Source organism: Puma concolor, chromosome F2 (assembly GCF_028749965.1).
Source record: "Puma concolor isolate L17-30 chromosome F2, mPumCon1.1.hap2, whole genome shotgun sequence".
Taxonomy (NCBI): domain Eukaryota; kingdom Metazoa; phylum Chordata; class Mammalia; order Carnivora; family Felidae; genus Puma; species Puma concolor.
In genome coordinates this window covers 9,906,207-9,926,635 of record NC_141684.1, presented here as the reverse complement: position 1 = coordinate 9,926,635, position 20,429 = coordinate 9,906,207, and the positions used below count along the sequence as shown (strand labels likewise).

General features: G+C 46.1%; 1 protein-coding gene across 1 annotated transcript in view; it reads right to left on the bottom strand.

Moving 5' to 3' along the window:
• Window positions 1-1,532: 1,532 nt before the first annotated feature.
• The window catches only part of KCNQ3 (potassium voltage-gated channel subfamily Q member 3), a 318,490-nt gene continuing 299,593 nt past the window's right edge, over window positions 1,533-20,429 (bottom strand). The window contains exons 10-15 of the mRNA XM_086695755.1: window positions 20,208-20,410; window positions 19,229-19,331; window positions 16,853-16,984; window positions 13,957-14,055; window positions 12,189-12,273; window positions 1,533-10,600 (exon numbers count right to left, since the gene is read on the bottom strand). Of these exons, the coding sequence (XP_086551881.1) occupies window positions 9,866-10,600; window positions 12,189-12,273; window positions 13,957-14,055; window positions 16,853-16,984; window positions 19,229-19,331; window positions 20,208-20,410 (1,357 nt within the window). The 3' untranslated portion in view covers window positions 1,533-9,865. The remainder of the gene's footprint in view (window positions 10,601-12,188; window positions 12,274-13,956; window positions 14,056-16,852; window positions 16,985-19,228; window positions 19,332-20,207; window positions 20,411-20,429) is intronic.

Here is a 20,429-nt window from a genome sequence, read left to right as displayed (position 1 = left end):
TTGCTGTAGAGTGGATACTCTTCTCATAACCGCAAAGTCAGCCACAGGCATTTCTGATGACTGATGTGGACTTTGCAGCACGATGACCTTCTAGCAGAAGAGTGGCTACCTACCCTGGTTCCTGGAGGCTACAGGCACCATTTTTACAATGGAGCATGGTCATGGGCGCCATGACCGGCTTGTCCAGTGTGGGTCAAATTTGTCCCTTGGCTTACAGACTAAATTGTGGCAGTCGACCTTACCTTTGTGTATGTAGTGTTTTCAAGTGGGTTTATGTACCAGGTGCTTCTGTCACCCCACCTGGTGTCCCCTCTGCCCACCTCTGAGTTCACTCGTAGTTGTGGTAGACAGGTTGCAACATTCTGACATCTCCACTGGCCGTGTCTCTCCGCTCTACTGCCTTAGAGCTTTGGCATTTTGGAGCTTGCTCAGCTGTAGCACAGGGAAACCTGACAGAGTAGGAGATTTAACACCCCAGGGGCAACCCTCAACCAAGGAAGAATGGGAGTCAGTGGATGAACGCCCCAGATTCCTGTCTCAAGGTGGAATAATCCTTTGGTACATTTCACATGGTTCTTACGGGGTTCCTGATAGAATTGAGCCCAGTTACCTGAAGGATTAGTTTTTCCTTTATTGGCTTTTCTCCCTCCCTTTTCCACTCTCCCCACTCTTTCAGTGGTGTTTCTTGGGATCACTTTCCAAATAAACTCCCTGAACCCACCATCTTGTCTCTATTCTTCTGGAAACCCAAATTCAGGCAACCTGGTATGTGGGTACAGCTTTTGACTATCACTCATTGAACATTTGTTATGTGCTCTCTCCCTTGCTGAGTTCTCTATAGATATCAGTTCAAACTTCCCACTTTCCAGATGATGAACTTAGGCATCAAAAGGTTCAGTAACCCCCCAGGGTTCCCCACTCCAACTCTATTCTTGTGAGAAAACTTCCCTTCCTACTTACTGACAATAGAGAGAGGCAAACTGATGTGTGCTTTCCTGACTTCCTCCCACCTCACTCACAGTCTCTCTCAGCCATCCATTTGTTCTTCCTCCCACATGGGGTAGGAGGTGAAGCCTCTACAAAGGAAGTAGCACAACGCTTGGGGGTGGGTGGTCCTGGGTTCTAATTGTGACTTATTCCACTTATGACTTATTCCTAATGTTCCACTTCTTGGGGTCTGACCTTGACCAGGTCTCTTTATGTTTCTGAGCTTTGAGTTCCTCATCTATAAAGTGGGAGCGATCAGGTCTAAAAACTGTGAAGGTGGGATAATATTTTACGAAACGCTGTACCTCCAGCCTTTGTATAGTGGTCGTTTCTGGGGAGTGTGATTCACATGTTATGGGTCCAAGAGTAATCCACATCACTCTTGCCTCCATCATAGTTTCTTGAGTCTTTATCCTCTCCCTCTCAATTGTTTCTCTCCTCACATTTACAGATATGCTCATGTCTCCTCTTTTACCCCCCTTCCCACAACCGACAACAGTGTTGTCACTCCATGTTGCCAATGGGGCAAATAACACTCTGTCCCATGACCATTGAAATGTCTATTTATTAATAAGTGGTGCAGTATCTGTTTTAAGACAGAACATAAAAAATCAGGTAAGAAGTGTTTGCATAATATATATGGAAATCAACCGATTAAAGTTGTTCAAATATTGGCCAGAGCCAGAATAGAAATTACACATACAGTTTAAAAATTACAGGAAATCATATTATAAAGAGCACTAAAGGCCACTTGTGGAATAGTTGTGTTCCCGTGTAAGCCAGAATGTGAAGAAAGCCTACTTGTAGCATGGAGACAAATTCAGGGAGCAAGGCACCAGAATTTTATGCCATTAAAGGGGGTTAAAGAAAATACAATCCAAAATCAAATACAATGGATTCATGTCACTGGAAGTCTCGATCTACTCTGCAGAGATTTGTGTTTTCCATCACTGCTATGTTAGAAAGAAAAAAAAAAAAAAAAGGAAGAAAAGCCATATCCCACTGAAAGCAACGTAGAGCGCATTTTTCTCTTTAAAACAGGAAATGATTGACAAATCTGATGAAGTGGACCCATCTTGCTAAGGTGACTTTTGAGATGGGGCAGAGCCTGCCTCGTGTCCCCAACAGCAAAATCTCTGACACTTGAAAATTGGCTGCCACCAATCTTGGAGGTTGTTCTCGCATGTGAATTCTTAACCCTCAAGGAATGTGGAGGGTGGAGCTGCTCCCTCTTCACCTGAAAAAGTATTCAGAGGAGGGCAGGGGCCCAATTACCAGATCAGGTTGACTTCCACCGGGACCTGTGATCTTTTGAATATTGAGGAAGAGAAACACAACTGTTCTGAGCGTTTGGCCTCCCAAAGAATGTTTTTGCAGACTCACCTGTTTCTGCAGGATTTCAAAGCCCTGAAATAAAGGTATAGCCTAGAGATAAAAGACCAGAGGCAGGAAGGACATTTGAATTTGTTTGGATAAAACAATGACAGGAGATGCTCGGGGGCAGAGAATAAGGGGCATTTGTGGGATTATCTGCAGCCACACCAAGCTCTAAGAACTAATGGATTCCACCATGAACGAGGTGAAGAATTAATGTGGCATTATTTTCTGCCACTAGCAGCTCGATTGTGAGCCCACTCAAAGGAATAGGCAGGACCCACTGAACAGCCAAGTGGAGAAGCTGACACAGGGATCACTACTCTATCCAGGGAATCAATGGGTCTGATTGTTTTACTACAAAGTCAACTGGATATAGGAGGGCAAGTCTTGGTAGGGGACCACAGGGCATGATGTGGGAGCATTTCCATTGATGTAGGAGATTCAGTAGGGGGAGACATGAATTTTGAAGGTACATGAGCTTTGGTTACAAACCCAGCACTTCTATAATGAGTGACCTTTGGCAACGTATCCTCCCCCTCCCCCTGCCCCCAGCCTCAGTTCTCTCGACTATACGAGGGAGACAACAACACCGCCTACATGGGGTTGTGGTGAGGACCGCAGAAGTCAAGAGAGAGACCATCACATCACATGCAACTCAGAAAGACAGTTTGGGTAAGTTTCTCTCCCTTTCCTTGACCTGTCTTGTGGGCAGAAGGAGAGAACGGAACACTGGAAGAAAACACGTTCCCATTTTTCACTCCTCTTAGGCATCAGATTATAGTCCATTTGACAAATATAAGAGGAATTACAAAGATATTCCTAAGCATTAGGCCAGGCTTTTGACTGCTTAATTATAAGTCACACTCAGGTTATTCTTACATAGAGCCCATTTTTGACTTATTTCCCCCTGAAACTTATTTAAACCATAGAACAGGGCTATTTAGAGGCTAAGAAGACAGGTAGGATGACAGTCTAAAATTACTGCCATCATTCTGACTTTGTCTTAGAAGTTTCTGGTTCAGTCTGACTCAGGAGACCTGGACATCTATTTATGGGGTCTAGCAAGGGCTAATCGGGAGGCCTACCAAATTCTGGCAAATCTATCCCAAGCACTACATAAGTGGAAACCAACTATGTTAATCCTCATTTGAGCCAACAGAGGCCTGTTTACTTTCTAAAATAATTTCCCAGTTACACAAACATAAGGTGTCTTAAGTTGGATCCTGTCTGCTTCTTTGCAACTTTTAGTGACAACCCTAGAGTGCCAGTTGTGATCCGGCCAACATGGGCATGTTCTGAGACAAAGCAGGAGACAGAGATCCCACTGCAAAGGGATACCTTAGTAGAACTAATGACTTGGGGTCATACTGATCCCCAAAGAAATCACATCCCATTTCCCAAAATCAAAAACACAGATTTTTTTTTTCCCCAAGGAAGAATCCTGTTAAATTGGCTTCTGGATGAGGATACAACCTGGGTGATGGCTCTGGAGCTGAATGAGTCCAGGGGAGGGGGCCAAAGAATAGAACCAGTCCAGGCTTAGTAGGACAAGGAGGGGACAGAGTTGTCGAGGCCAGAGAAGTGAAGGAGAGTGCTTGCATGGCCATGAGGCTGTTCTTTATCCCTTTTCTCAACCGCCCACAGCAGCCGTGGGTTTTGCCAGGCCTTCTGAGAGTCAGCAGGATCTTGGGAGAAGAAACGTTGTCATCTTTCAAGGCATGAGATCAATCATATTCCAGAGACAGGAGTGAGTTCCAATCAATGCATCTGGTTTAGCAGTTTCCGGAGTGGGCCGGGAAGTTCTCATTCATCTTCTGGGCCCACCTGTAATGTTTTCTTCTCAGTTGTTACTTACCGTCCGTATCTGATCTCTGATATCTGGACCAGGAGTTAGGAGACCTGGGTTCTTGATTCACTCTGCTGCCCAATCACTTACTCAGACACAGAGTGACTAGTGTGACTCCCTTTACTCTGAGCCTCTACTTCCTGATCTGAGCAGAGAAGTGGTTGTTCTTGATGATCAAGGACTCTTCTTGCTCTGAACATCAAGAATCTATGAAATTGTATCTCCCTGCATCTATTATAATAAAGCAACCTACTGGTCACACTTTTCCTATGGGGATAACAAAGTTGAGGTTGTTAGAGTTTGGGAACAAATCCCCCCAGGGCGAGTTTGAGCGAGCTTGAACCCTTTCCTCTGGAAGTTCTCCATTCATTGCTAGGGTGCTGTCTGACCGACATCATGGCTTGGTTAACTTTCCTCATTGCAGCCACTAGTTCCTTCATATTTAATTATCCCTGCTACTTGGCATTGCCTCCTAGAGATCATCCTTTTGAGAGAATGGTCCAACAGGTGGTATTGTGTGTCCAAGGGAACGGCCACAACCCAATCAACCGCAACCCAACAGTCGTGCCACCTTCATTCCAACATTCCTGTCCTTCCTCATTTCATTGGTAGAGATGTACTTAAAAAAAAAAAAAAAGAAAGAAAGAAAAAAAGCCATTGCAAAAGTGCCTGAATCGGGATTGTATCTCCACTACTCTTCTTCTAAAAAGGATTTCTTGGGGTAAATTTAGAATTCATAAATAATACCAAAGACTGAGGCAATGGCGTCCATTTACAGTATTAAAAAAAGCACACGTGTAAGAGTCCCCAGCCATCACATATATATATATATATATATATATATATATATATATATATATCTCGATTGTCTCATTTGAACATCAAAACAGACCAGGAAAGTCAAACACTTTTGAGTGTCCTGAGATTCAAATTTTCATCCAGGTCATCTCTAGATCCTTTATATCTCTTTGAGATTTCCACTGCTGGTTTCCCAAGCCATGAAAGCTGTAGAGATAGCCTGGTTCTTAACATGTTCTAATCTGGGCATCAGAGAAGTGGTACCTGCTGCCTTGTTTAGGGAACTCTTAGCTCAGTTTTGAGTAGTGTAATATCAGTAACATAAAAACTTTGGGTGATTTGGATGCCAAGAAAGGACTTCTACTCTTTGAAAAAGTTTATCTTCAAATAAGCAAGCCTCCAAGGACAAGTGAGGACACGAGGCAAATTCCTAAGGATGCCTGGGGTTCAGAAAGCAAAGGAAATCCATATGGTCCTACGTGACTTGGAAGCATATTCACAGAAAACAAAGGCCAGCTACGTGGCACCTTCTGGGAGAAGCTGGGGATATGCTTGTCAGTACTGCCCAAAGTGAAGTCAACTTAGACCACTGAACAAATTTCTTCTCTCACACACTTCAGGAGAATTTGATTAGCAGAGTCCCACTGGCAGAGTGACACTTTTCTCTTGAAATATATGTCTTGGCTAGTACCACAAGTCTCTCTTGGTCAACATAATGAAATGGAGGTAGCCCAGCTTCTTGCCTGGACTCAATCATTGTAGGGATCTGGAGAGGAGGAGAAAGCTAGTTTTTTTTCCCAAGAACGTTCTCAGATAGTCTAGAACTTCTTTTGTACGTAGTTTATCTGGAGCTATAAAGCCCAGTGCATTGGACCCAAACTCAAAGTCCTCATTCAACCACTCAGTCTTCCCTGAACTGATGGTATCATTATCATTTTGATGGAGAATTCGTGCTTTTACTTTCCTCCATGCTCAATCTCCCACCGATTCCATGTGAGGAAGCGTTCCTATCTGTGCAGATGTCTTCGGGGATAAAATCAGATACCTTCCATTCCTGGTAGACATAATTTGTAGGGACCTCCAATATTTGAGGCCACCAGATTCCTAGCTCTTCGGTGGCAGGAACTGTGGTTTTCTTAACTCTGAATTTCCAGTATGTTGCACAGTGCCTAGCAGACGGCGGTGCTTAGTAAATCTTGCAAATGGGTAAACAAATGAATGTTTTTATTACATTCTTGGTAGAGTGGCATGGATTTAGGAGAATGGTCTTGCAAATTTGAGTATATCTTATTATATTGGGATTTTCTACAAGTAATTATTCTTTCAACTTAGTGTCTAGGAACTGCCTTGCACAAAGATGGCAAGGCATAATGCATTCACTGCTGACTAATTAGCTCATTTTGAACTATTGTACATCTTGGTGTTTTCTAGATGTTTTCACTGAAACTAGAGCTTTATTATATCCATGTTATATCTAAGAAGTCCAAGCTCTTAGTCCCCAGAAAAAGAGTAGTCAGTGAATAGAACTTTCTCAGTTTGATGGGTTTTTTTCCTTTGCCTCTCACAATTTTTTTTTCTTAAACTTTTCGTGTTTGCTTGTGTGCTGGTGTTTGATGGTCAAAACGCACACTTGATCTCAACTGCTTTCTTCTCAGCCTGACAGGATCACCTCTCACCTAACATTTGGAAGATAGATTGATCTCATTCATTTTGATTCTGCTAAAAAATGACCTCTTGAAGTGTTCATATATCATAGTGTGACACAGAAAGACTGAACACCTATAATGGGATTATGGTTCCACTCGAGGAAATAATTCCCAGTTTTTATAATGGAATTAATTTGTCACAACTTCATGGTATTCTGCTAAAACTATTGCAGTTTTCCTGCAAGCTTTGGGACCACTGATAAATCTGAAGTAGAATAATCTTGGGCCACGTTATTAGCCTGTTCTGTTGGATTTTTCCATCATGTTGTTCTTTTGTCTGACAAAAAGATCTTTGTGGAAGCACACGTTGTTTCTCCCCATAACTTAAGTTCAACTCTACACCTTGAATTTCTGCTTCATCAATGCCAGCCTTGATGATGATGTTGTTCATGAGCAGATAACTTCAACAGATTTGGCTTGCTTTTCTGGGATGACTTTTTTTTTTTTAAGGGATATCCAAGCAGCAAATTCCAGAAGATCATTTTTCTTTCTTTTTTTTTTTTTTTAGATGGGAAAGAATAGCTTTTAAAAAGTCTTACCATTTAGTCATTCATGAAAAATGTGTTTTGTCTTTGTCTACACTGATAATGACAGCTTACTACATGTTGGAGACATGATGATAATTGACACAAACCCAATCTCTGTCATCCTGGCCTTATGATCCAGCAGGGGAAGCTAGGCTGTCCTCCTGTGGTTTAAGAGATAATACAAGCTCTTATCCTTTGTAGGTTTTTAAAAGAACCCAAGGCGGTCCTCTGACTTTGGATCCATGGTAACTATTTTTAGCTTGAGGATGAGAAAGTTTCACTTATCCTGCTGAGGACTCCATTGAGTTCCTGGCGAATGCATGTATTTGTAAGGTACTGAGGCCAGTCGGTTCTGCAAGAATATTCATAAGGTAGGTAAAAATAATTGGTGCCTATGTGGAGGCTTTGATTCATTCTTCAGTTTTTTTGTTTGTTTCAAATAACTCATGTACATAAAGAAAACCATAGTAACGTGTTAGATGATAGAAGCTCAATCATTTGTAGTAAAAGATTCCAGGAAGGTCAGAAGCAAGAACCAAACCCTAAGGAAGGGGCATTGGGTTTCTTAGGTCATTAACTCCAATGGCACTTTCATGCATGTGTCCCATTCCCTTTGCCCTTCAGATTGTTAGAAGGTCAAATGGCGCACCATAGGGGAGGAGGTTCATATCCGAAGTGTGTGTTCATTCCTGTGTCTTTCCCACCTCAGACCTCAACGTCAATACCTCTCTGTGAGATACTCCATGTAAATGTCACCTACCCCTGACAATGCCTGCCCTGGGCCAAAGACCGCAGGCTTTGGTTGTGCCCTGCTAACGTCAGGGACCAAACCTTCATTATTATTGTACTCTGAGCCTTTTGCACAGTAGCTGTTGACATGGGGGTCGAAAGGAGCCCATCTCTGAGAAACTAGTTCTGCCTTCTAACACAGTACAAGAGTCCTGCATCAGGTCACGATGAAACCATCAACCAGGTATCTGCCGCAGTGGAATATGCATGTAGATGGTTAGGCCCTTTTGATCCGCTTGATGGTCACCATGGTAACCACCCACAACCAGTGCTTAGATGTGGGATAACAGCGAGACAGTGATATTGTGGCCTAGTCATTTAGCTAACCCAGCCCAAGCCTAACAGAAACCTTTCTCCATCAAAGTGTTTCAGAGAGTAGCGACATCTCATAAGAGGCCACAGGAGGGCTTGTGCTTAATATGGAATACTCATCCACGAGGGCAGTGCTCTCAGGGGCTCTGTTCGCACTTTGGCTAATCTTACGGCTACGTGTGGTTTAAAAAATCTGCAGGAGTAGAGTTGGATGATTCTGAAAATTTTGCCCTTTTGCATATTAGTAAATGTTGAAGCTTGCTTGTAGTGTGTGTGTGTGTGTGTGTGTGTGTGTGTGTGTGTGTGTGTGTGTTTCTGGATCCTAAATGCAATGCGTCAGGCAAGCACATTTTGCAATAAAAGCAAACAGCCCCCTCTGGCCGGGAAAATTGTGTTGTAGGCGCCTGCCACACGACAGGGAGGACTGGTATCTTGGCACAATTTCTGGATCCCATCGTATAAAGGGCAGAGTGGTGTGACAGGAGGAGACCAGGGCATGGAACGAGTCAGCTGACTGGGCTTGGAGTCCCGGATCTCCAGGGGACGATGCACCGACCCCGGCCTGTCTCTACAGGAGTCAAAGGTTTCTCATTTTAACAAAGGAGAACTTGGACCAGTTAATTTCTGGTTTCTAATTTTCATCTGAGATGGATATTTTGTACAAGTATCAGGAGGAGGCATGGGAGTTGAAACCTCATTTTGAAGGCACTGAACTTAGCTCCTGCCCAGAGGGGCACCCTACTTCTGATACGTTTCATTATCTTTGGCTACATAAATTGGACACGATTTGAACTTGTGTGTGAGTGTGTATGTGTGTGTGTATTTTCTCCCCGTCAATTCATAACTCACTTGAAATGCTACACTTGGGATTACCACAGATGAGGAAACCGAGGCATGATACCAGACAATGGCAGACCAGGTGAGGTCCCTTTGAGAGCTTTGAGATGGTTTTGCTAGTTTTTCCTTAATCAGGTAATTTTTAAAATTCTTGCTTTTGGATAGGCGATGACTGCCTTGTTCCTTTCCTAGCGTTTTAGCTCGGTTGGCCACCTCATTGACACGCAATGCATTTTTGCTGAGCAAACTAGTTGCTTGCCGTAGAAAACAGTTAATCACCTAACTGTTTTACACAAAGGGGCAGTGGTTCGAGAAATAACTTAAACTACATTCCCCGCTTACCAAACCAAAACCCAAACGGACAAGTAGCACGGCTCGTCGATAATTTCTCCCCGTACTGGTCCAATCATGATTTAAAGTAAGAACAGCAGATAAATGTGTATCCTAGAAGAGATTAGCGGTACCATTTATATATTGTAAAGTCATGCAAACCATGCTGAAAAGGAAGCGGCTTCACTGTGGTGACCTGGGGAGGAAGAAGGCCCTGCCCGGTGGGAGGCCGCCGCACACATGCATGTGTTTTTACGCAGCCACTGGTGGTCTCACTGCTAAGTGTCGGCTGTGAGAGCAAGTGAGCCATACAACGTGTGCCTACATTACAAGGAGGACGCAGCCCCTGACCCCTTTTAAATGGGCTTGTTGGGAGGGGTCCATACGGAATCAGAAATCCCGTCCCCTGTGGATGACAGAGGCAGGGAGCCACTGGGTGTGAAGGGGTCCGTGTCCGTGTCTGTCTCACCCTCGGCGAGGTAACGTTTCTCCCTCATCCAGCTCGACCCCCCGTTGGGGCCAAACACGTAATCGTCTCTGTCTTGGGAGATGCTGAAGCCACTCGGAGACCTCTCCAGCTCCTCGTGGTTGACTGACATCAGGGACAGGGGCGTGTCACTGTCCCGCGTGATGCTCCGTCTCTGCCGAGGGGAGACCCGGTCCGAGCAGGGGCCATGCAGTTCAGCCTGGGAGTGATAGCTCACTCGGGAGTCGAGAAGAGTCAAGACAGGCAGGACGGTGGGCCTTTTTGCATACGTCGTTGCTGAGGAGGAAAGCGTCGCCTGGACCTTTCCCGAACTGGGTCCTCCTCGGGGAAGGGTCACTGGGTCATGGGCAAAAAACCCGTAGGGGCCGACTTTGTCAATGGGCACCTGGTGGAAGCTGTAGGGGGCCTCGGGGGGGCCCGTCTCCGAATAGTTGCAGATGATGGTTTTCAAATCAGAATCTCGGTTGTTCTCCATCTTCTCCACGTCGCCCGGCGAGGAGGTGCCCTTGGTCGGGTAGTACTCCGTGACGTGCACCTGCAGCCTTTCCATGTGCTGCATGTGCATATCCACGAGGAAGTCCAGTTTCTTTCCCATGTCATGAACCTGAAAAATACACGGACCTGGGAATCACTGCCTTTGCAGGGCTGTGGGGGGACCCGTTACCAGGCGGGAGGAAATAATCACGGCGTCTACTTTTTGGAAAGCAAGAGGGTTCCTGCGAATCATAATCTTAACCACAGCTAATTATTTTGCGCTTCCTGACTCTGAGCCCCGAGCAGCCGTTACCGCTAACCTAGAACCCACCTGACGGGGGCTTTCTGGGAAGGGAAGGCTGGAACCAGAGAAGTGACCCGAGGACAAATTTTACCCGAGGAGCAGGTGGCCTTGCTGCTGACGGTGGGGTCAAGGAGAGGGAGTTCTTGATTTGCAAACATTCGCTTCGACAGAAGCATGTGGGTTTGAGTGTCAGTTCTTCCTCCGTGCGGTGCTAACAAAGATACGAGGGCAGTCAGTAGCAAGGGCTGTGCCCCCCAGAGCTGAGGGTCCACGCAGGGGCCTTGGCACGCGAGCCACCCTGAGGTAAGCTGTATCTGCTCCTACCCACAAAACTGGGAACCGGCTCTGTCTTTGTGTGTGTCCCATGTGCATGTGCGTGTAGGCACGGGTGACGTTGTCTCCCCGACGACTCACACCCCCCCAGGAAGCACGGAACCAGGTAGGGGTTGAGACGGCATCCAAGCCTTCCTGGCAACTAAGACTCAGAGCAGTTAGTAGGTACCTGATCTGCTTGGTGCCCGTTAGAGTTGTTAACTCATCTCATTTCACCACAACCCTAGGAGGGGTTTCACCACAATCCCTAAGACTGGGATTACCTCTCTTCTACAGGTGAGGAAACACAAGCCCTGAGAGAGGAAGTAGCTTGTCTACGGTCACAGAGGCGATGAAGGGGAGAGCTGAGATTATAAATTAAAATCTTTAAATGAAAAATGATATTCTTGAAATGCCAGGAAGGAATAATCATTCAAGTTTCCTCTTGCCTCTCTTGAGCAGATCCAATTTGGGGTGATGAATAAAATAAGAAGGTTGGTGGGGACCCTAGCGGGAACTGACAGTGCCATTTATCTGATGTGCACTTGAATGGACTACGCTCTAATATAAGCCCTTTGCTGCGGAAATGAGAGGTGAGCTGGGCATGAATGGCTTTTCTTTCTGCCCTGACCGAACCCACCCACAGCCCGCCCTGCTCCAGGCCTCCTCGCAGGGACCACACACTGACCCGGACTCTGAGGGAAGGATTAGGGACCCAGGACATGTGGGGAAGGGAACTATCATTTCTTAAGGGAGCACCGTGAGGCACGTGGGAACAGCAGCGATATTTGCTGAGTGTCTATCATACGTCGGCCACTCGTCTACGTAATCCGCGTGTACCAACTCATTCAATCCTCATAGCAACCTTATGAGGTGTTAGAATCCCCATTTTACAGGTGAGGAAACTGAGGCTCGGCACAATGAACTTGCCTGTGACACCGAGCCAGTAAGTGCCAAATCGCGATTTAATTTCCACATCCTTCTTCTCAATGGTAGATATCCAGATACTCAACCATCGTATCTCCCGATGGCAGAAAAAAATGACATTTGAAAATAAATTTTATATGCTTTTTTTTTTTGGTAAGGAAAAGGAAAGACCTACCTGTCTTTCAACTTTCACAAACTTCCCCATCATGCTTTGGTCTTCGATTTCTGATGTGGATGTTCTGGCTACGTACGGTTCGTTCCTAGGAAAGAGCCAACGAGTCTGTGAGATTGTTGCATCTGTCTTTGCTTTGCCAGGCTGTCTCAGCAGAGCGGACCATGGTCCCTGGAGCTATCGTTCCCATGCTCATGCTGATGCAGTCTGGAAGAGGCCCGCTCAACTCTGGAGGCAGATGTGAGTCAAGAAAGGCTAGCATTTTCCTGCCTGTAGCACTGGTGTCTTACTTTCTCTGCAGCAATTATCTGAAGCCAAATACGAAGCTGTCTTAGGAGGCTTTGGGTCAAAGTTAATATATCAGCTAACTGAGCCTTGAGGGTTCAGTGCCTTTAAATTATAGTCCTTTCTTTGGCTTTTAGCGTTGGACTATGGCGGAGAGCTTCTACTCCAAGGGGTGTGGGGTAGGGTGGGTGGGGTGGGGTTGTTCACTCTCTGAAATCCTATACAGTGGGTATCAATATCTCCTCTGTTACAAATGCTGCATCTGGAGAACGATGCACAAACGGATGCTGGCGGAGAAGGGGTTGAGATGTGCCTCGCGTGGGCTCCATGCCGGTGTGGGTTATGATCTATGCAGAAGAGAATCTTCAGGGAGCCCGGCTGTTGCTCAAAACCGTTGCATCAGGCACTTTGTAGGTAGCTGTTTTTCTCTCTCATAGGCTACTCACTCCTGCTACGTCCCTGGCCTGTCTCCGGCTGAGCGGTCTTAAATTAAAGCAGACATCAGAAACTCGGGGCCCACGTGCTAATTCTAGCCCACTAGTGCTTTCCTTGGCTCAAAAAGTTTTAAGACATTTCAGCCATTTCAAAAATAAGAAAGGTCACGTGACATCTGGATAGTGGGCTCTTCCTGATAAATTAGACTATCTGGAAACAGAGGATATTGATTCCTGACATTAGCACAGCAGATCGGAGTGACAATGACCTCCTTTGGTGACGGCAAGTGCCCTCCAGGTCGTCAGGGCCCACACTCCCTTATTCTATCCCCAGGACTGAGGCTGAAGGTCAGATGCCTTCCATCATCACTCTTACGCTCTTGCTGCGTTTCTAATAAGGAGCCTGGTTGATATAAGGTGTGTGTGAGCTCTTAAGCCTGACTCCCTTCACTCATTTATGTTCCCTGCTTTGAAGCCCTCTGGGAGTAAAGAAGGTGTACATTCGGGCGTTGGCCTTCCGACGGGACTGCTCCCGGTTCCTCGGGACCTGTGCAAGGAACATTTCCAAACACTTTGTGTGGGACGAGCAGAACTTCCCTGCTGATGGACACGCTCTGCCCGCGATGATGTGGCGAGAGGCCGCACATCTGATTTCCTTCTCTGGGACTGGGATCGGTCAACACAGGGCCGACTATGTAGGCAAAGCCAAAGGCCGACCGGAGCAAGAACACCTCAACTCTGCCCACATGAGCTATTCTTTCCATTCCGATAAACTCACAGGCCTCATATTATTTTATAACACAGACATTATCATGTTCATTTTCATTAGCTGTGGAAGGGAGTGTCCCCCACATGGTCTGGGAAGAGGGGCGGGCAGTCTTTTGTTACAGAAACCTCACAAATGGCCACAAGCCGGACAGAAGAGGCTTCAAGCTCTTTTCTTCACTTGCCTGAGGGGAATGGCCACCCCACCCAACCATGAAGGGAGCGAGCTGAGATTTGGGGACGGGGATGGGCCACGCCGCTGGTCAGTCCACGTCTCCGCGCCCCACCTGGGAGATTGCTGGGATGGGTAGGTGAACGCTGCCCCTCTCTGAGACTTCTTGTGTTTTGGGGTAGACGGAGGTCCAGGGGTGAAAATCATGTCTATTCTGGAAGAGACACACAAGGAGGGGATTACATTACAAAGAGCATTAGAGGCAAAGACAGGAGAACAACTGCTTCTATTCTCTCTTTAGTCAGGCAAGGTTTGAAATATACAAGAGAAAGGAAAGGGGGGGTAGGGGAAGAGGGAGAAAGCGGGAGCGAAGGAGAGAGAGAATTTTTAATTTCCGTATATTATTGCTATTATTATTATTATTTGGTCCAGCGATATGAGGGTATCTCCCCATCCCAGGGGAGACAGGCAGCTCGACCACAGAGAGAGGGTGAGGGTCACATCCTGTTAGCTCCTGTAGGAAACGTGTGCTACAAGCCTGCCTGGTCTTCCAGGTCTTTCATTCTTTCCTCAAACATCTGACTAGCGAGTTTTCTTGACAAACCCTAGGCTTCGTGTTCAGCCGTGCACATCTCTCTGCTGTCCTGCAGGCTTCCTGGCCATTGGAGGGACAGATTCACACCCGCCCTGCACCTCACTTCCATTTCTGCGTGAGGCACCGGCTCCCTATCCATTTCACTCTGAACACAAATGGAGACAAATGCCCCCACTGCCCTGTGGGACTGGGACGGGTGTGGGAGCGACCTCGAAGGCTCATCACAGGCCCAGGACCACAAAGGCCACGCCCTCCTCCGCTGACACCACCATGTACTCAATCGCCCTTCTTTTCTCTCTGGTCACATATCAGCACGGCTGGGGATATGCAGTTGGCTACCCAGGTGGTCAACCTCCAGCCATGACTCTTTGGAATACTTGTGCCTAATAAATACTGAAAGCAACAGCAGTGTGAAGGTCTACACTGCGTGCGTTAAGATGGGCTGATATTTCTGGGGCTCCTGGGTGGCTCAGTCGGTTAAGCGACCCACTTTGGCTCAGGTCATGATCCCATGGTCCTTGAGTTCGAGCCCTACACTGGGCTCTCTGCTGACAGCTCAGAGCCTGTTTCGAATCCTCTGTTTCCCTCTCTCTTTACCCCTCCCATGCTCGCTCTCTCTCTCTCTCTCTCTCAAAAATAAATAAACATTAAAAGAAAATAAAAAGACGGGCCAGTATTTTGATCTGGTGTTGTCCTAGACGTCAGGCTCCCTCCATCTCTCAGGGAGCCATATTTGCAGAAATAGCAGCATGTTAGGCTCAGAACTCATTCGCAAATCTATTCGTGAAGCAGGCATTGAGCACTGACTGTGTGCCCGCCACTATGCTAGGAAGTCACGGTCAACGTCCCAGGTATGGATTAAGCAAGGTCACAGATAAGCGTTCCTCCAACCCAACATCATCGTTAACTTCCAACTCATTCAATCTGATGGTCCTGTTAATTCTGCAGGACACTACGGCAGAGAAACATTATTCAGATGAGAAACCCAAGGTGCCAGCAGGACTGGACTTGTGTCCACTGGAAATCTTACAAAAGCCAGGGAGCGAGCCTCCCACAGGGCTTTGGTTTCATGATGTCAGTTCTATGTCTTGACATCATATTGTCCTTCAGTTTTTTAAAACGGTTTTCACTAAATTCTATCCTGAAATCATTATTACACTATATTTTAACTAACTTGGATTTAAATAAAATTAAAAAATTAAAATAAAATAAAATAAAATAAACAATGTACATGAATATTGACTGAAGTTGTAAAAAATATTAACATATTATTGTTACTGTAACATCTACGTTAAATAGCATTAGGAAACACACACAAATAAAATGGTTTTTCTTATTAAAAGAATATTTTTACAATTCATTAAAGATTTGATAAATTTCAAAACCGGAAAAAAAATCACATATGGACTCTTTCTCTCGGTACAGCCACTGTAATCCTTTGGTGGAAGACGTAGTCCTTTTCTGTACGTTCCCTATTGGGAGTACATGTATATATTTCTGAGTAAATGTATGTGCATGTGTTTTTGTAATCATATTGTATGTATATATTATTAGTGTCATAAGATCGATGCAGAGAATATATATCAACATTACCATTTGTATATACTTAAGCATATGTATATATGTCCGACTATTATTCGTAATCGTATTGTGCATATATATACTCAAAGAGGACATAAGTTTTTAATCTCGTCCTATACATTTTCTAAATGTCATTTGATGGTTGCATAACTTTTTAATGAGAGCAGACACCATTTTTTTCTTAATTGGTACTTATATAATTGGGGAAGTGGAGTGTGGTGTGTCAGACAGAACAGGAGTTGTGTAGCCAGTTGGATCTCGTGTGACTTCCAGCTCTGCCACTGATTAATCTTGGGTAACTCCATTGCCCTTTGAGCTTTGGTTCTGTCATCAGTAAAAGGACACCCACAATGCAATACCTTATGAGGTTACAAAGGATTAGGCACATAGGTGTAGGTGCTCAACAAAAATGGTGGCAATTATTATTTGGGCATTGATGTGTTTCCATATTTTCACTATTAGAAATAACACTCAAACATTTTCAATATAGTGAAAAATTTGTATTTAGAATTGGGCAAATTGATATCATCTCAATCTTGTTGGCAACATCCAAAGTATAATAGTCGGGGGCTAGCCAGACATATGCCTTCTCTCCAACAGGACCGATTGGGGTGTTGACCTTGGCCAAGGTCAATGTCACAGAGCTTCTTCACGGCCTGTTTGGTGCTTGTCGGCCTTGACGTACACAGCGCTTGATGAATGTTTTTGTTCTTAAACTTTCTCCCCGGCATTCTGGATCATTTCTGAGGGCCTTTCACCCTAAGGTCTAGGCTCATCTGGCTTTGACTCTTTAGTGGTCAAGAGAGCATCATTCCTCCAGATGCCACTGTCTTACCTTGTCTGAAGGTACTTGATCCTGGAAAGCATGTCGAGATGTCCTGCAGAATACTGCTCAATCACATCCTTCACGTCGTAAGGCCTCAAAGTCTCCTTGAATTTTTTTTTATAGAGACGGAATTGTAGAATTCTGCAAGGTGAGGTAGAGACATTTGTGCTTCATGAGTAGAGACAGAAGGAAACTATAATTCAAGTCTAACAAACTCAGGGGCAAGGAGAGAAAAGAACCAAAGAGAAAATGACTTGATGGTGGGAAGTTCCAACTCATGGTCCCGGTTCCCTTCAAACCACCCAGAATGAGGCTGACTAGTGCCTCTGGTCTTCATGATTACCTCCCTTCAGTCATCTGAATAACAATAAAATCACAGTAACAATAAGAGCTAACATTTACTGGGCACGCACTATAGGGCAGACACTGAGCTAAGTATGTTACGAACCATCTGCGAATAGATCAACTCGTAGATGGGGCGGCTGTGGTCCAGAGAGCTCCAGCATCCTCCCAGGGCCATCTGGCTAATAATGTCAGAGCTGCTCTCAAACCGAGGTTTGTATGCTGACAAGTGTCATGCTCTTAATCACTGTGACACACTGCCTTCTATTTGAGGACAGCTGACAAATTTCTTCCTCAACAGCCTCTTTAATTATTTGGCTTGTGAGCACCTAGAAAAGAGGAACTAGCTTCTGTTCTCAGGTTTTCTCAGTAAAGTGGGGCACCTGAAACTCATAGATGCCAAACCCTCATCTCTATAATCCTGGGGACCAATAAAGGCACCCCAGATGGCTAATGTTCCTTGAAAACCCCATCACGGGGTCAACCCCCACCGAGCACGGCGTCCGTTAGCACCCCTAATTGTAGGCCGGGGCTGGGAAACGCGGCCTACCCCAGGCCCCTGCTCCCCCTACTTGTGCAGATCTCTTTCCGCAGGGCCTTCAGAGTTCCTTGTTTGTTATAGTCCACGGCAGCCTCTCAACACTATTTTGGCGTATTGATTCTGCCATCCAGTGTACGTGCCGTCCTTTCCAACTGGGTGTCATTTGATAAGCCTGCCCTTTACACAGCTCGGTCAGCAGGGGATGGCTCGAAGGCCAAATCTGCCCTACTGCCTGCGTTTGAAAGTAACGTTATGTTGGGACACAGCCACCTCCATTCACATATGTACGGTAAATGGCTGCATCTGTGTTACAAAGTCAGAGCTGAGTACTTGCAACAGGGTCAGACCTGTGACCCACAAAGTCTAAAGTATTTAACTATCTTCCTCTTTTTAAAAAAAAAACATTAATGTTTATTTATTTTTGAGAGAGAGAGAGAGAGCGTCAGAGGGGCAAGGAGAGAGGGAGACACAGAATCCAAAGCAGGCTCCAAGCCCTGAGCCGTCAGCACAGAGCCCGACGCGGGGCTCGAACCCGCGAACCGTGAGATCATGACCTGAGCTGAAGTCGGACACTCAACTGACTGAGCCAGCCAGGCACCCCACTATCTTCCTCTTTACAGAAAAAGTTGGCCAATGCCTGAACTAAGGCATCGATAAAAATTCTAAAAAGAACAGGGTAGAAGCCAGACCGTGGACCATCCCAGCAGAGAGCTCTCTCCTGGTTGACACAGATTCATTCACTGGTTTTCTTTGAATAAGATCATTCAACCAGTTATGAATCTAGGTAGCTGTGCTTTTGTCCAGTTGTATTTCTGTCACATTGCACATGGGGTGTCATGAGATGAGAGGTCAATGGCTTTGCCGAGGTTCACATATTGTGACACTATTGTGCTTCCCTGATCTACTGGGCTAGGACTCTGGCTGAAAATTTCCCAACTAATTCTTGGAGAATCCAACTTAGTTTCTAGAATTCACAGCCACCATTGTAGACTGTTTGTAAGCCCATATGCTGTTCAAAGTTTTCCGTAAGTAAGCATTTTTTTTAAAAATTTTCTTCTGGAATTCTGAAGCAAAACAAAAACTGGCCAGGGTAGATTATAGTCTTGTCTGATACACACACACACACACACAAATCCTATAACTGACTATTTTGTTGAAAATATTAATGAAGACAGATAAGAAAAGCTATTTTGGGTAAGAGGCCTATAAAGGAAGAAAACTCCATGTCAACATGCCCTTCCCCCTCTCCTAGACCTGGCCAAAGCCAGACAAAAAGCATGACAATTAGAAATACCGTCAGGAGCCTGAGCAAGAGTTACCCAGGATGCCTTGCTGCTGTAGAGATCATTTTTCTTCCAGCAGCATCTCCCTTGGAGTACTGACATACTCTTGGACCTGATTCAGGAGTTACTCAAGTTCCCACACACCTTCCCAAAGCCAGTATCCTGTGGGAATTGAACTGGGGCCTGGGGAGGCCCACTGTGGGGAGGAAGGGGCCTCACCTGACGGCTCGGATGGCGGCCTTCAGGGTGGGGATCATCTCTTCGATGAGGAAGTCATTCCCGTAGGCCCTGTCTTCTGCCATGGGATCACCTGTCCCAGCATCTGGGAGGGAGACACACATATCAACCAGCAGGCCACGGCGCTTAGAAAGGCTTGGGGACCCCATTCAGTCAGAGCCTTCTAAGCTCAACCACCAGAGTCCCTGCCCCCACTTTGTGAAACCACGTGGTGTTCTCCAGTTGTGATGCCATTCAGGCCTTCGTGGCATCTCCTATGCCCCAGACAGGAGTCAGAGATGCCCGCGTTCAGGACTGTTGACTGGGGAGAAGGCCAGGAAGGCAGTGACGTGAGTTCTGTGGCCCTGAGTGACTTCTCAGAAGCAGTAGAGGGCATCCTCATGGGGGTTACGATCAGACACACCTGAGTCCAGATTCAGTCACTACCCTTGAGACCTTGTGGGGTCACTTTCTGAGCACTGCTTATCCTCCCTTGTCATAAGCACAAGGGACACACCAAGGTATTGTTCCCACTGCCGCCTACTGGGCTCGTTTCTATTACCTCTTCCCACCCCTTGGGGTGCTGAGGCCCCTGGGTCTCCAGATCACTCTGCACCTGGCCCCCTATGTCCTTCAAATTGACCTCCATGGCAATGCACCTCAATGTGGCTACGCTTTGAAACTATGGCAGTAAGCCCCAAGGCTCCCTGGAGGGGTCTGTGCAGACGAATGTGGGGATCCTGGCACAGAGAATAGCTACCTTGGGACCCCCCTGCTCCCTGAAGTGTGGGGATGTATTACAGGCGCCCCCAGCCCAGCGGACATGAATGGGATAAAGCAAGAAGTTGGTTCAGGAAGGGTGGAGACGGGCTACTCTGCAGACTGGACAGTATTCAACCGGGGAGGGAGGGAGGTGAGGGAGGGGCGGGCATGGCAAAGGGAGAAGTGGAGGAGACAGAGTGAGGGAGAAGACAGGCCTCACCTTCAGAGCTCTGCCAGAAAGCGTAGGCTTTCATGCGGAAGGCGGTGCGGAAGCGTTCTTTATTGTTTAAGCCAACAGGCTTTGGTTCTTTAGGAGGACTTTCTTCTATGGCATCTACATTCAGAGGGGTAAATAGCTTTCCTTTAGTATTGCTACCACGAGGATTAGAAAGGCGAACCCGATCCAAGAGACCCAGCTTTTGGCTACAAAATAAGCAAAAGT